This window comes from Acomys russatus, chromosome 25 (assembly GCF_903995435.1).
Source record: "Acomys russatus chromosome 25, mAcoRus1.1, whole genome shotgun sequence".
NCBI lineage: Eukaryota > Metazoa > Chordata > Mammalia > Rodentia > Muridae > Acomys > Acomys russatus.
Genome location: NC_067161.1, coordinates 14383458 through 14399601, shown reverse-complemented (window position 1 = coordinate 14399601; position 16144 = coordinate 14383458). Strand labels below are relative to the sequence as shown.

Below are 16144 nucleotides of genomic sequence, written 5' to 3'. Positions count from 1 at the left end.
AGAAAGAAAAAAGAAAAAAGTGAAGTCTATCTTGCTCTGAATATATTTTATTTAGGTCCCGAGTAAACTCAAACCACAGTTTGGATTTGAAGAAAATGCTGTAATGTCCACTAGCCTGTCTTGGGAAGAGCCAGTTACTATGGCAAAGGAAAATTACCCACAGGCAGCCATGTTCTGAGAGGTCTTGGAGGATGAGGAACAGAGGAAGGGATGGGATGGGAGCATGGAGGCGCCATCTTGTAGAGGATGCTGGAATCTTGGGAGTGGAGCCTCCGGTTGGTCACTTGTTACCCAGGAAATGTCGGGGAAGAATAATCACCTGGAGGAACTCTTTCCAAGTTTCTGACCCACAGAAAGGTGAGCCGGTTAGACCAGCTGCCGGACAAACACTGCTAAGGCAGAGGGACGCTGCTCCGTCCGTCGGCATGATGCTGTCTGCACGCTCAGCCCCTCTTGCAATCACTGCTAACCAGGAGGGCAAACAAGTGGTCCCAGTGCCCTTTAGCATAGCTCTTTTTATTTTTTATTTTGTATGGCCTTCCCCTGACTCAGTTTCAGAGTTATAACCATTTTTGGACCCCGTGTATTGGGAAACAGGACCCACTGATGACTCTGTTTACCACCTGTTCAGAAGCCGCCACCCCTTGCGAGTTCCTCGGTGGAACTTTTCTTGCCTATCCCATTCCCACTACATCACTGTAGCTCATCTGGGCGCATGTGATGTTCAGTGATGGCTGAGTGCAGACCCAAAGGAGTCGTGAAGTCTGGGTCCTGTCAAGTGACAGGGTACACTGTGTTGGCATCTATTTCAGGCATGAATTCAAGTTGGCCCTGTGACTTTTCTTCTCTTTGGAGAGGACTCCCCCCGCCCCTCCCGCACTCCCCTGTTTGGAGGAGTGATAAAACTGAACGGCTTATGCAAGCAGCAACATGGGACTCCAGGCCAAAGCTGGTTCCTTCTCTTCTTCACCCACAAAAAATAATTCACATAAAAGCTGTTCTCTGGCCAAGGCTTGTCCCCTCCTCAGCAGGGGACTTTCTTTTCTTTTCTTTTCTTTGCTTTCTTTCTTTCTTTTTTTTTTTTTTTTTTGTTGACTTCAGCACAAACTCAGATTTCTTTCTCCAGATTTTGGGGTGTGTCTCCATATCCCTTGGGAAACTTCGTTTAGACCCAGCATATTTGAGGCCTTTCTGCTTTCTGTCTTCCCAATCCTAATAATCTAGCCACGAGAGAGTTTGGGGAGGCAGCTGCCTGTCTGAATTCACTTGTGTGCATTAAGCCCGTGTGCTCAGACCCGGGATGAGAGAAGTGTCAGAGGAGTCACTGGGCAGCTGCTTGTCACTTCAGGAGCTGGGTCGCTTTGTCACTGAGACTGAGATGCCTTTGAGCCTCGCTTTCTTTACCTGTAAATCGGGGTTTGGAAATGCCATCTGTTAAACACCAGCAGAAACAGGGGCACACCACTGGCCCTCAAGCCTTGGCAGCTGCCACGCTGCCCATGACTGTCGCGGACAGCACAGTCCACCTTGATCCTCAGATAGGGCTGGCCTTGGGGTGAGTTTGATGAAGGAAGTATTCACGGTGGGTTCATACCAGTCAGCTGGTCCCAAGGTGCTTTCCTCAATGGCCTAAGGGGGGGAAAACATTTGCAAAGTCATCCACATCTGGATAAGTGGAGCAGCCGCTGCACCCACTCCCTCATGTCTGTCTGTGTCAGCCAGCCCTTTCAGGCTCTGTGGAAGCAAAAGTGAGGGCACCCATCTATTCTCTTCTCTGCTCCACAGCAGAATGTACAAGTGTAGACTTCCTCTTTCCCCAGGCCTCATGCCAAATAGGGACCTTATTTATCTATTCATTTGTTTATTTGCTTACTCATTCATTCATTTATTTGTATTTATTATCTACATGTGTATGTACCCGAGGAAGTACTTCCTCCCCCTCTGCCCCCCCTCCTGCCCCTGCCACCCCACGTCACAGTGAGCATGTGGAGGTCAGAGGGCAACTTTTAGGAGCTGTTTCTCTCCTTCCACTAGGAAGGTCCTGAGGGAATGAACTCAGGACACCAGGGCTTGACAGCAAGAGCCTTTTACTCCTTGAGATGATTCACTGGCCCGCCTGGCCTTCTTTGCCTGTCAAACGGGGGACAGTTGTCGAGACTGTGGGACTCAGGATGGGATAACGCTTGCTTGATGTCCACCAGGATGCCTGGCATACAGCGTGGGCACTGTGGCCATGCAAGCTGCAAGTGAAGAACAGCTCAAGCTTTGCTTGGCAGTGGTAGCCAAGAGCTGGGAAGGAGCTGGCGAGCCACCCAGCAGATCCTAAGGCCCTGAGTGGGTAGGCTGATGGCACGGCTGAAGGAAGGTGTGGCATTGGAAGGCAACAGTGGAGTGAGCGAGCTTTGAGAGCTGGTTGGGCTATGGGTGGTATTTCCAGGTCAGTGGCAGAGAATTCCTCTTCCTCTTTGTTTTGGTGGCTCCTGTGGGGCCTTGGCCAGAGTCCCTGGGACGAGGAAGTCCTGAGAGGGGGTGGGGTGGGGCTTCTTCACCTGGCTTCCCCCCTACAAGTAAGGGGTATACGCAACGCAACGTCAACATCCCTCCTGTTCGGTTATCTCCCTTCACACCTCACATCAAAGCTGCCCAGAAGCAACACTGCTCAAGTGCAGGGCCATTTATTTAACACCTTTATTAATGCTCAAAGGAAAACCACGCAGTGTGACAGCATCCAGGGCCCATCGTCTCTCTCTGACTTAGTAGGCCCACACGGTACAGTGCTTCCTTAGGAAGTGGGTGCCAGGAACAGTGTTCCCGTGCTGTTTCAGTGACACCACTGGCCAGCTTCAGAGTTTCAGCGTGTGTGTGTGTGTGTGTGTGTGTGTGTGTGTGTGTGTGTGTGTGTGTAAGGACGACTGGGCTAGTGTCACCTGTCTATTGGGTTTTGAGTTGTCAGTGTTCTGCTGTCTTTGGCCCTCTCATTTTAGAATAACAGGGCTATTTATTGATACAAAGGAGAGATGTTCAGATCATCTTGTTAAGATCTGAAGCTCAAAATAAACACTGTATCTTTATTTGGACACCCATATCCTTCCTCACAGGAAAGCTACCGAGTCAACGTGTGTGAAGCCTGAGACCTAGGCCGGGGCTGTTTTCAGCAGCTGCCTTGCTTGCATTTGAGGCTGTGCAAAGGCCCCCACCAGGCACATAAGAATTTGGACAGTCTTGAGCCAAAGGACCTGAGAGAGAAATACATTCTATGTTTCTAAGCACATAAGGAACTATGAAATGATTTAAAAAGTTTTTTTGGAGTGTGAAGGCGTGACCGAGGCACAGAAAATACACAGCAGAGATCAGTCAGTGGATTCAAATGAAAATAGGAAGTGATTTTATGCCTTTGGGGGGGGGGGGGGGGGGGTGGGGGACACTGAGATAATAAATACAAACAACAAATATTTACAGTAGAAACAACAAAGGGGACATCAGTAAGTGAACACAGGACACCGACAAACCCATTCCAGACGCTGGGGACAAATGAGCAGCTGAGCCAGGAATGAAGGCGAATGTTTGTGAACGATATAAGCAGAAACAGTCAAGGTGCCACACAGACGCATGGCATGAGAGTGCCATAATCGACATTTACTTCCGGTGGCAGAGCCTGGCATGCTGGGCCTCCTTGCTTCCGGGCATAACTCCTTTGCTCTCTGCAGCCCCCCACTTTTCTGGGGGTTTCCCAGCACTTCACCGGCCCACCCCTCCCCAAATGATTTTTAATTTTTTTTTTTTTTTTTTTTTTTTAAAGCATAGCCTATGAGCGACTGAGGTTGGCTTCTGCACATAGAGACACCAGCTGAGTTTGGGTATGTGCTCAGAGAAATATGGCTGCCTCTGGCCTCAGGGGCTTTCCAGGGAGAACTAGAGTGGTTAGGTAAGGCAGAATGCATGCTTTTCACCCTGCTCCCTAAAACAGGGAGTATGCTGTGTATGGTCTGTGGGCCAAGCCCAGCTGGGTGCCTGTTGAAGACAATCTTAGTGGAAGAGAGCCAAGCCCTCCCATTTGTGTGGCAGAGGGTGCTTTTGTGCTGTGATGGCAGAGCTGGCTGGTGGCAGCAGAAGCCATGTGGCCTGCCGAACTGAAACTCTCTAATTACTATTTGGCTCTTCATAGAAGAAGTTGGCTGAGCCTTGCTCTAAGAGACCTGGCCCAGGATACCATCCAGTCCAGCAGCACTGGCTCTGTGTGCTCCGGCTGCTAGAGGGACAACTGTGACAGCTACAGAGGGGGAGATGCTAGTGCCGGGCAGTTGCCGTTGCTTCGCTCCCCTTTGGCCTTTCTTTTGTCCACCCGCTTCTCTCCTTGTTGCTAAATTTCCACTTTGGCTGTGGAAAGCCCTGTCTCTTAGAGATTAAGCTATTCACCCAAGTAAGCGGAGGGTGACATTCCCAAAAGGCAATTTACTTAGCGGTCTTGATGTCTTTTTCTCTTCTCTCTCTCTCTCTGGCATCGCATGGCATCAACTTGGCCACACAGATTCAATATACAGGCTCATGGACCTTGGCTGAGGTCATGTTGAGATAGCAAAACTCCAGGGAAAGCTTAGCGAAGGGAAGGACTCCTGGTGTGTTCTTTCCCCCTGTAGCTGTCAGTCTGTTCTGGGGCTAGAAGCCCATATAGGCACAGTGCTGTTTGAGCTTTTTTTTTTTTTTTTTTTTTTTTTTTTTTTTTTTTTAATAGAACTCACAAAAATTTACCCTCCAGAGATGGGCTGGGGTCAATTTTATTCCTCCTCTGAGCTGGTTTTGTGACCCAGTTATTTGGGTTGAAAGGCCATTTATTTTGATGACAGACATGAAGATGTCAATAGATTAAAAAAAAAAAAAGGTAAAATTGAGATCTGAAACAGTGGTCAAAATAAACAGACGGGGGCCACTCCTTCAGTGTCCCTCAGACAGAACAATGGCTCAGAAACGACACCCAGTAAATGTACTACGTCGTGTCCTTTTCAGCAGTCTTGAAATACAAGTCCCACACACGGCACCCAACTTCAGTTTGGCACTGAGCACGGCTAAGCCCCTTCATCCTGTCTGGTTTTCCCTCTGCCTTTTTGGCTACACTTCCCACTCACTCTTGCCCCCGGAACCCAGCTGCCCTGCCCCCTGCAGATAGCAGTGGAAACTGTGGAGGAAGGCCTGGCTCGCATGTGTGGCCTCTTCCCTCCTGTCTGACCTCCCCCCAACAGAGCTCACCTTAGACAACCCACTAGCTCCACAGACTGAACCGGACAAAGTTACAAGGCCGGCTCAGGGCAACACTCCCTCCAATAAGCTTCCGTAGATGCCAATCCATTGGGCACCTGAGACTTTGCTGCCCTGGAATCTCTAGCTCACCTGTTCAGACACCTGCACGAAGTCCACAATTCGCACACATCCTGCGTGTGACATTCCCCCCTCTTTTAATGTAAATGTTTTGGAATGTCCATAGATAAGAAAATGGACGGCCCGGAGGAAAGCTATCGTGGCTGGGTTTTCATTTCACCTCCGGATGTCGGAATACTCAGACTGTTCTTCTTCCCACTCGCTGCTTCCCGAGGGTCCCTGGGCGCTCTGGCCACCTGCTCCGCCTCGGGCATGCGCATTCGGGTGGCTTTTGCTCCCTCGCTCACCCTTGGCGCCTCTGCTGCCTTCTGTTAGATAGTGGCCTATGTTGCCGTGGTGAGGCCTGGAGAGTTGGGCCCTGTCTCCCAGGGGCTGGCGCTCAGGGGCTGTGGTGGGCGGTCTCTGTATGTTGGACGTGCAGAAGCTCAGGATGGAGCACAGGCCTCCCCAGTTCTGTTCACACTGAGCCTGGACGCTGCGGGTGACCGCCTCCTTCACCTCTTCCCCGCAGGTTAACAGCAGATTCACAAGGTCCACATAGGGCCTAGAGATGGGAACAGAGGGGGAAAGACTAAGAATGGAACACGTCCAAAAGGGAGTCCCGGGCGGGGGGTGGGGGTGGGGGGAGGGTTGTGACTACACCAAGAAGAAGCCAGTGCTTAACTTGGGTTCAGCGGGTGATCTTTGTGGACTAGGTTCCATGGCAGGCAACGGAGAGTATTAAGGGAGGTTCTTGATCCTCAAATAGGCGGAGAGCCCCAGGACAAGGGGCCACTGGCTGTGTATGACTACGCAGAAGGAAAGCTAAGGGCTAGGGCACTAAGGTAGGCATTTCAGGTGAGCCAGGTGTGTAAACAGGAGAGCAGCGGCGCTCTGGGCACGTCCAGGCTGCAGGAACTGGTGAGTTTTGACTGGAGTGGCAAACGTTAAAGGGCCTTCAACATCAAATTGGTGTGCGCGTGCGCGTGCGCATATCTGTGCTTTCAGTGAAGAATCCAGCAAGTGTTGGACTAAGAAGGAGTTCCTGAGCAGCTTGCAGGAGCCTCCATCCTTGCCCTATGTAGGTGGCGTCTCCGAGGCTCTCCTGGAGGTATCCGTGTGCCCCTCGTTTAGGCTTTCAAAAGGAGGGCTTTTCGGAAAGCTGCTGGGTGTGCCTTTGTCTGGGGGAGTCAGGAATGGACTGAGCTGTGCCGTGGAAGACCTCTTCTCTGTGGTGTCACCTCCCTCTGCAGGTAGCAGGGAGTTGGGATTACTGTCCAGAGACCTCACAGTCAGCCCATGTCCAGAGCGAGACAGCTGTCTGGGAAACAAACACGGTCTGTTCTGGGCTCAGAGCTTTGCTCCCCACCTGTACCCCGAGTTGTTCTTTAGTCAAATTGATGGAGGACTTCACCTCGGGGTACAGAGGAGGTGTGCCCGTTCTTTGAATTATTTATGGGCCTATCTGGCAAAGCAAATGTCCACCAGTGAGTTCTCAGGGCCTATTCACTGAGCCTTTCTTAACTCTCATGGCCTCTTAAGATTCCAAGAAGGATGTGGGATGCGTCACGTGACTGTGTGGCTATCTAGATTTAGGCAGTCTGTAGCAAGTAAAAGTCCTGGACATATCTGCCCCTGACATACACCCTCCACTCCCACCCTCGACTCTGCCACCCTCTGTAGGGAAATCACTGTGGGATGTGCAGCTCCTTATAAGGAGCAAAGGCTCTCTTCTCCCAGAGACTTGACCTGACTCTTGGGTGGCTACCCCAGGTTCCTTGTAGTCTTTCCCCTGTAAGTTGGCAACTGTTGCTCTGCAGAAAAGGCAGCATATGTTCTAAGATGTGTCCCATAGTCACTGCTGCTTCTGCTGGTTCTTCCTCAAACGGGAAGAGGGAGAAGGAAAGTCCCTTTTGGGAGTGCCCAGGCAAGGAAGGCCTGGCTTGGGGACAGCAAGAAGGAATGTTCTGGAACTGAGTTTTGAGGCCTTCTTCATTCTTTTGGTATCTGTGCATGGCTGGTGGGCAAGGTCCTGAGGTGCTCTCAAGCAGGCCTCTGCAAGTGGGAGGGACAGTTTGACACGGTCTCCTTGAGCACATAGAAAGGGATGCTGAGAGCTGCCCACACTCTTTCACCTTTTGGAAACAAATATCATCTTATGAAGCTCAAGTCTACTGAGTCCATCTGAAAGTGGGAGGAAGATGTTCGGTCACTTGCTGGCTCTATCAGGGCTCCTGAACCGATCCTTCCATCTAAGCTTCTATCCTTAAAAGAAACTCTCCCGGGAACCCAGCTATCTCTGGGGCCATCTCTACTGTGTGTATCTGCCATTGAACCCTGGCCCTGTAAGACCGACACTGACCTCCTGAGGCAGCAATAGTTTCCCCTCTCCTCAGCTTCCTCTGTCTTCTCTCTCAGGGAGGAAGCTGAGCCCTTGTGGGGAGGGAGGGTGTGTGTGTGTGTGTGTGTGTGTGTGTGTGTGTGTGTGTGTGTATGTGTGTGGCCAAGTAAGTTAATCTAAGCCTCACTTTGGGTTGGCAAGGTGCCTTCTTAGGCTGCAGGCTGAGCCTGTCTGATGACAGAACCAAGCACTCAACTGAGTATCAGCAAGGCTGAAGGAGGGTAGAGGGGTTTGTGCCTGAGTCTCCAAACCCTAGGTGGCTTGCCAGCACCTGATGAACAGGGTGTGCAGAGGCCAAGGGAGACTGGCCACAGCTAGGGGGAGGCAGACGATAAGGAGAGAGTGAGGTGGACAGATGGCGGTGACGGGGCAAGCTGGCAGTAGAGGGGACACTGCTGCTGCCCCTACTCCTAGCATAAGCCTAGTAGAGGAATGGAGCGGTTTGGATTCTGCAGCGACTGATTTCCTCCTCTTGGAGGAGGAAAAAGGCAAATCTGGCTCCCGTCCTCTTGTTTGTGACTGTTGCCACAGATTCTGAGACGGCAACAATCCTGGTATCTCGGGGCCGAACGTGTTCATCCATCAGTTAAGCTGGTTGAAAAATCTGGAAGAGTTCAGGCAATTTCAGTTCGAAGTTGAAGCCGGGACACAGCATCGCTGCGTTGCGACAGGGAGCGGACAGTTTCAGGGAGCTAGAGTTTGGCACAACCCACTGCCCAGCAGGGCTGGCTTAGCAGGAGAAGGGAGCCCTGCACGTGGTCTCCTGGCAGTGTTCCTAAGACACCCACGCCTCTGCTCAGGGCAGGCCACCTGCTTCTCCAGAGCAGGCCAGTGTTGGCTGCCATTGCTTATTCTCACTGGTTTGGGGGCTCCTTGGAAACAAGTCCCTGGTATAGAGGCCGTGCTCCCATAGAAGAGACACTAAAACACCATGGTGCTGCAACTCTTCCTAAATTCTAGGGTGGGGTGTATGTTCCCCAAACCTAAAAATAGTGAGCTTTCCCAAGGGCCCTTTTTTCCCCCCAGAAAATACTAACACGTCACACACTCCAGGGATATATCATGGACATACAATGGGCTCCCAACCTCTCACTCTCAAGGCCAAGAAGCCATCTTAAACATGTCACCAAGATAGCCTTCAGAGGTTCCTCAGCCGTAAACATGTGGCTCTTTTGAGAGCACCTCGAAGGAAAAAGGCTCCCACAGTGCCCTCAGGTCACAACGAGGGAGTGATTAATTAAGAAAAGGAAGAACCCTGGTTGTACATCATGAAGCCTTGCAGGTCTAGCAGGAACAGGCCAGGGAGGAGCAGGGCTGTTGGCATCCTCACAGCTGGCCTATGCTGTTTTAGGTATACACAGTCAGCTCTGTGCTTGTGGATTCGACTAGCCAATCAGAGATCCGTGTTCATAAACAGCCCGCCTCCATCCTGACGCAGCCTCAAACTGCAGTTGCCTTGTCTCCAGGTACTAGGACTCGTCCAGAGTAGGTGGGGCGGCCCTAAGTCATGTGCAAACAGTCCATCAGTATACCTGAGACTTTCTCATTCATGGGTATTGATCTGTAGGGGAGGTCCTTGCACCATCCCCTGTGGATCTCGAGAGAAGACTGCAATCGCTGGGCTGCAAGGTACCCATCAAATCTCACGAGTAAGAAACTGAAGCTCGCAGCTTTACTAACTTCTCTATGAAATGGAGACGCTAATCTTGTAGTTGGCTGGGAAAGACAGTGGTGGTGATCCATGGATATCCTATAGCCAAGGTCCCACCAAAGAGAAATAAGACAATTGCTGTTGTTGATGCTGTTGCTCCTTTGTAGGTATTTGAAAGAGTAAAAAAATATGTTGTAAAGTATTAGTATGGCTCAAGATCCAAACAAAACAATTTCGCTTTTGGAAAGGGTGGCTTGGAGAATTTCACCATGAATAATTTAATACTGTACCAAGGTGTTGCAAGCTACCAAAGGCCATATAACTGAGTGAGCAGAGACAGGAGGTGGCTGCCTCCAGAATCTGGGCATTAGTCTGGTGAAGGTAGGGAGCGTGGTGACATAACTGAGAGAAGACTGTGTAATGATCTGAGGGGTGAAATTCCCTAAAATTGTGCTGACCTGGCCTAATGAGCCACCATGGAAAGGTGGACATAAATGGGGCAGTGATTGGCTCTGGTCTGTTGAACTGGCGGCTCCCTTTTTTTTGACTCTGTATCTCTGTCTTTGGGGCCTGACGACCATATTGCATGTTAGAAACAATGGTCTATCAGCATGCTTTAAATGCTCTGCAAAGTCCAGGATCCTGCAGCTGGGGTGAGTTTCAAGGAACGAGATGTTTTGGCTTTCTCACTGAATCGTGACTCTCCAAGTCCAGTGTAGCATGCATGTTTAGCTGACTACAGTTCCTGACGTTTGCTTTGTGTTTTCTGCAGAGCTAGAAAGGGAGGCTCTGGAGAAAAAAAAAAAAAAAGCTGCCGATGAGACTGGCGCATTTAAGAGTGTAGGTGTTGTAGCCATACTGGCTGGACCTCAGCCCTAGCTTTGCTTCTCCTTAACTGTGTGTCTTTCGCCTCAGCAGGCCTCAGTTGTCTCATCTGTGAAATTGGAGATATAAAGAATTGTTGTGGGGCCTGGGTAGACATTTTTAAAAATTCACTCAGTGCCTAAAGTCAGGTATATGTTAGTATGTACCAGCTATCTGTACAGACGTCCGTGAGTCACTTGGACCATTCAGTTGGGGACTTGCCTATAGGCAGGATAGAGCGTGCTTCTGACTGTAGCTATTTTGTGCTTAGTAAAAATAATGGGCTGTTTCTGTCTGTGGGGATGTCAAATCTGATGATTTTTCTGGGGCTTTATGGGGCACACCACAAATGTATCCACCGGAAAGCAGTTCACTTCCCCAAATAGCATCCTCGAACAGACTTCCAGCCCTCAGGACCACTCCCCCCGCCCCGTCCTTGCCAGGCACCCCTTTCTCTCGTTCGTTCTTCTTCTGAGGGACGGGGTGCTACTCACTCATGCAGCAGGAGGTCCTTGAAATGGATCATCTCCACGATCACACCGACGTTCTCCTGCGCCGCCGAGCACAGGTCGTGCTTGAGGTAGCACTCCCTCTGCAGCTGGAAAACCATTTCCTTTATTGCCGGGCACTTCCTGCTGATGCAGCCAAATCTGTGCCTCAGGGCGTGGGCTTTGCACCTCAGGGCATCCTTGATGAACGACTTGCCCTGAGGATGGAGGACATGAAAGGGAGGGGAGGGGCAAAGGAGATGTTGTCACTAGCCAGGAATGACAGGTGCCGGAGTCAGGTTTGCACAGGGGTTTTTGATCTCAGAGTCCCAAGGTTCCACTCAGATGGATGTGTTTCTAGGCGAGAGACTATTATGGGAAGCACGGCCAAGGGTGACATGACTCCCCTGGCAGAGTGGATCTGCCTCTTCCCACCCCAGTTGCTCTTGTAGTTTCCCTGGATCTACAGCTTCCTCCAGGCAGCTGGGTGGTGACTGCCCTGCCCAGAAGCAAATTCTCGGGAACACCAGGGGATTGGGCCATAACTCCTTTGCCATTAGAGGCAAGAGCACACTTGTCTTTCTCTCTCCTTCCATGCGAGGCAGTGTTCTTGGAGCCTCTCATTTCTGTTCCAGATCTCCAGCTCATGGTCTTGTGTTTTCCTCATGTTTCCAGGAGAAACATTCTTTACTTTTCAATGGTTAGGATTATGGTTTTTAAAAGGCCCACCCGGCATCTAGTGTGTGCCAGCATGTGAGTGGGACAGGAGCTTCGAAGAGCATCCTCCTCCCTCTGCCCCAGAGGGGTGAGGCAGCCAGCCATATGTGTGGCCCCCAGCTCTCTTTCCTAGCAACCCCAGCAGACCGTGCCAAGGCCAGAAAGGAGACAGCTGTCAGGATGTAGGGGTGAGCTCCCACTTTTTCACTCCTCTCAACCTGGACTGGAGGCATTGGTGGGTATCTATGCAGGAATCTTCCTTCAAGTTACTATGGGAAAAAGTTGTCTGAAGAGGTGACCCCTGTTTTTTTTTTTTTGTTTTTGTTTTTTTTTTTGTTTCTTGTCTTTTGTTTTTTAAGAGGCAGGTCTGGAAGTCACTGAGTCGAGGAAGCAAATCAGTTTAGGTTGGAAGTGGGAAGCCAGCCAGTATATTTATTTTGGTTTTCCCATTTAGAAATGTCTACAGATAGTGGCTGATGGTTGAAAACCCACGGCACACATAGCCTCCCTGTGGCCCCTGTTTCTTTGATTTTCTAGCTGGAGCCAAATGGGATGGAGGGCAGGGCTCGGCACATTTTTTATGTAGTTGTGTGCTGAGAAGTGAGTTGAAAGGGAGGCCTCTAGCTTGAGAACATATTCCTATTGGTTGACAAAACAAGGAAGATGGATTTATGTGAGGGCCGTGGCAGTCTGTCTTTGGCATTCTTCTCTGACATCCGGTGGGAAGGCCCTCCACACACTCCTCTCTTCCGGATTTCCTATTGCGTGTGTCCTAGCTCTAGTCAGTTCTTTGGGGGTGGGGGGTGGGGGGCACTTTCTTAAGGAGCCTTGAGGAGTTCAAAGTTCTCCGTCTTTCCTCCTGGTTTCTGTTTCCCCCTCTGCTACCTCATATCCTCTGCCAGCCCTGTCACATCCCTTTCTGGTTTCCCAGGCCTTGCTTTGTCAGGCTGACCCACAGAGGGTGCCAGCGGACGGTGACTGGTGACTTGTATAAATCATACCTCAGTTGCTGGCCTCTTCCGAACAGAGTCCTCACGCCCCAGTGAGATAGGAGAGGAAGTGTGTGAGCTAGAACAACGGGGTGTTTCAACAGGGCTGAGAGACAGGGCACAAACCAAAGGTGACCCCAATGCCACGTGCCATCTAAACACACATTTGGGCCCTCTGTGACTATCAGCTTGCTTAATGGTTTTCTGCCCTGAGCATCAAGTCAGCATCTACCTTGGGATATCTGAGGCAGGTTAGCTCTGACTGTTAAGACAAGCGAGAGTCAGTCAGGGTTTCGACGTTTCAGACTGGGAGGGGAGACTGGTTCCATGTTGTTTGGAGGCTGTTAATCACGTAGCCTGCCTACCCATATATACACTAAGAGAGCCTTTGCTACCTATAGCCAGGGTCCCTGTCACTTCAGCCCTCTCCTCCCAATTTTATGGGGTCTGGGGACTGGGTGCTACTTGTCCTGACATGGTGTGTGTGTCACTGGGTATGACTTCGGTGTCTAGCCTGCACTGCCTCTGCAGTGACTGCATAAGGATATGCAGGAGGATTTGTCCTAATGGCAGCTCCAGAATGCAGAACGACAGTGCGGAGCAGACACACTGGTGCCCTGCTGTACACCCACAAACACCACACTCTCCAATAGCAGTCTGGGAGATCTGTTGACAAAACCTTTCCAGCCAACATTTGAACCATGCTACACCAACCCAGAATGCTTTTCGCACTATATGCTCTTTTTACCTGGGCATCGAATTTTCCAGCGTTGTGCAGAAATGTCATGCAAATCCCATGTAAGCCCCGGATTTCACAAGAGTTGTTCTCGAAACACTCAAACACGCCACACCCCACATCCCCAGCGTTGACCAAACAGTGCTGGATCTCCGCTAAAATGAAAAAATTACATGCAAAGTTTTCAGCCATGCTAGAAGTTAGTAGGGACTAAGGTTAAATTTAAGGAGGAAAAAGCTGTGTCAATTTCAGAATCTAAGGACTGGAAATAAAATGTCATTATTTACTATGTACGAGGAGTATTGGCACTTGTAAATTTTTATAAAATTAGCCAAAATAAACAAGTATAACAGAAGTTAGTCTGAGCTTTTCTCCCTCCCCCATCTTTTCCACTCTATGAAGGTATTTGTGGGATTATTCCGTTCAATAGCAGAAAACACTTCAGCTTCAACTACAGGGAAAATACGATTAGAACAAGACCACATTTCATGAATTAAATGGCCTTCTCTATTTGAGGCTGCAGAAGCCAACTGCTGTTAAGATCCGGCCATTTCCTTCCTGACCCCAGAAAGCAACCTCAATTCAGCTTTATGATTCAACACCTAAAAATCAAAACAAGATTCCTATTAAAGCCGAGCCTCCAAACCACTCGCATTAAAAATGCCAGGCCAAGGAGGCTGGACCAGGGAATAGCCTGAGAGTGGAGGCAGGTGGGGGTTGGCCTTACCACGGGCCTGCCGGCCACCATTCCCTTCGGAGGTTCCTTTTAATTAGGGATCCGGTGTGAGATATCACTTACTCCCCTAGAATCCCTGAGGCCCTGAGCCTGCTTACTCTTCCAAGATGCCCTAATTCGTCAGCCTGAAAGGACAGACTAGGCGCTGTCAGGCTGCGGTAGTGCAGTCTCATGCCTTCCTCGGCTCACTCAGTTCCACGATTTAAACCAACCGCAAAATTACATGAGGAAAGTGTATTTTGGAAGAAGGGCGGGGCTCGAGTCGAAGAATCCGTATCAGATGAAATCCAAGGAGAGATGAGGGGCGTGTGTTTGTGGAGGGGACACCTATACCCGAGAGGGGGCAGGGCGGACTAGGGACCCTTGACTTAGCTCCTTGGCAGCCGGGGCGAGAGGCTGAACTGACTCCACCACGTGTGACAGTGGATAGGGCAGTGATCACTCGGGCGTCCCTGACCCACATTTGTGCATTCCGGCTCAGGCAAGGAGCGCACGCACGCACGCACGCCACGGCCACCGCGTTCACACGGCCCAGGAGGAATAGCGGGGGTGGGGGCGTGAGCAAGGAACCCAGCGGCAGACACGTTTCCTTCTCTCCCGGGAGCTGGGAAGGCCAGCCCCGTGTGCCACACGCCAGGCTCTGCGCTGCAGCTTGCCGGTGAGCGGGGTCGGCGCACGACTCGGATAGTGTCAACAATTCTTCCTTTGGTGACCTGGCTAGGAGCAAGGGACAGCGGCAGCACCAGAGGTACGCTTTGCGAAACCCCTCCCCCCAAAGGAAAAGTTCTTGATGCCATTTAACTGGCCAGCAAAGTTCTGGGATGTCCGGCATCTTTGGGGGAAGGGGAGACAGTCCATGCCAAGCTGGCCGGCTTGGAAGCGAAGTTCTCTGGGTGCAGGGCGAGCCCAGTTCCGGCGACCCTCAGTGCCTCGCACCGGCCAGCTAGGGCAGAGTGCGCCTTGCTCCGGGCCCGGGACTCTAGCTGGAGCTGGCAGCATCAAGCGCTGCCTGGTTTCCCCTCAGCCCCGGGGGAGGATAGCAACAAGTCCTGCCCCAGCCATTTCATCACCCTGCTAGCACGTGCAGATTCCCGGCTCTCGGAGCCCGGCCCAGACCCAGCTTCGCCTCACTCTTCCTTCTGCACGTCCCGAGCTACCAAGAGTTTGCGTGGCCCGGGGTAAGCTCGGGTCGCCCGGTTGGGACTAAACGCACCCGGCGCGCTGCGGGCATGCACGGTAGTCTCTCCCCCCCGGCAGCAGGGCGCACGCGTTTACCTGTGTTCTGCAGGGACAGGCGGCCTTTCTGCTGGGAGCCCCTGTCTTGGGGACTTTCCGGTGGGTTCGTGGCGTCAGTCCCCCGCGCCGGGTCCAAGGTGGCAAACACCAAAGCCAGGGTCACGAACTGGCCCAGCCGTTCCGCACACATGGTTCTGGGTATCCCCCTCCCGCCGGGAGACCTGGATTCTTTGTGCGCCCCTCCTCCTCCTCTTCCTCCTCCGCCGCTTTCCCCCTCCTCCCACTCTTCCTCCTCGCTGGCCCCTTCCCTCCTCCTCGCAGCGGCGCGGATAGAGGTTACCCAGCGCCCTCCCGTAGCTCTCTGGAAAGCATGTGACCAGGCCGTTAGCAGCGCCGCGAGTGCCTGGCGATGGCTGAGACGGTGCCTCAAATATCCCTGGAAGCTCCGGTGTCACTTGAATGAAGGAGTCGAGCAGGTGTTGTCCCGGAGGCTGGACCAATCGGAGACCCCGGCCCGTTTGACAACACAGCCGGGAGGCGGGGCCTGCGCCAACTACTACTTCAGGAAGCGGAGCGCCGCAGCGAGCGCCCCACAAAGTTGCAAACCTGGAGTCGGCCACTCGTTTGCGTGTGTGCGTGTTTGTGTGTGAGCGCGGCCCGGGACGCGTGCTCGTGTGCGGGTACTTCGGGGCAATGGCCGAATGGACTGAGAGAAAAAAGGTCTCCAAAGCAGATGCCCGCTCTAGTTGTAACTAAAAACTAAAAAAAGGGGGGCTGGGGCGGGAGTGGTCTGTCTTCACAGGAGCAGTGTCCCCAGGGTTCGCATCCGGCTGAGAAAGTTTCCTATTTGGAACACAGTGACATTCTCAGGCCCGAGGACTGAACAGATTGGAACAGATACCTGGGCACAGAGATGGTGCGAGCAAATTGAGCTCTGATGGGAATTCCTACGCGTTGTGACACTTGGCATTAAA

At 51.7% G+C, this 16144-nt stretch overlaps 1 protein-coding gene across 1 annotated transcript; it reads right to left on the bottom strand.

Annotated features, from left to right (window-relative positions):
- Nucleotides 1-5007: 5007 nt before the first annotated feature.
- Stc2 (stanniocalcin 2) lies at nucleotides 5008-15788 on the bottom strand. Its single transcript, XM_051167389.1, has 4 exons — nucleotides 15210-15788; nucleotides 13211-13353; nucleotides 10763-10974; nucleotides 5008-5917 (listed from the first exon to the last, which is right to left on the bottom strand). The coding sequence occupies exons 1-4, from the start codon at nucleotides 15358-15360 to the stop codon at nucleotides 5530-5532; spliced, it is 894 nt and encodes a 297-aa protein (XP_051023346.1). The 5' UTR covers nucleotides 15361-15788; the 3' UTR covers nucleotides 5008-5529.
- Between the last annotated feature and the right edge of the window lie 356 nt (nucleotides 15789-16144).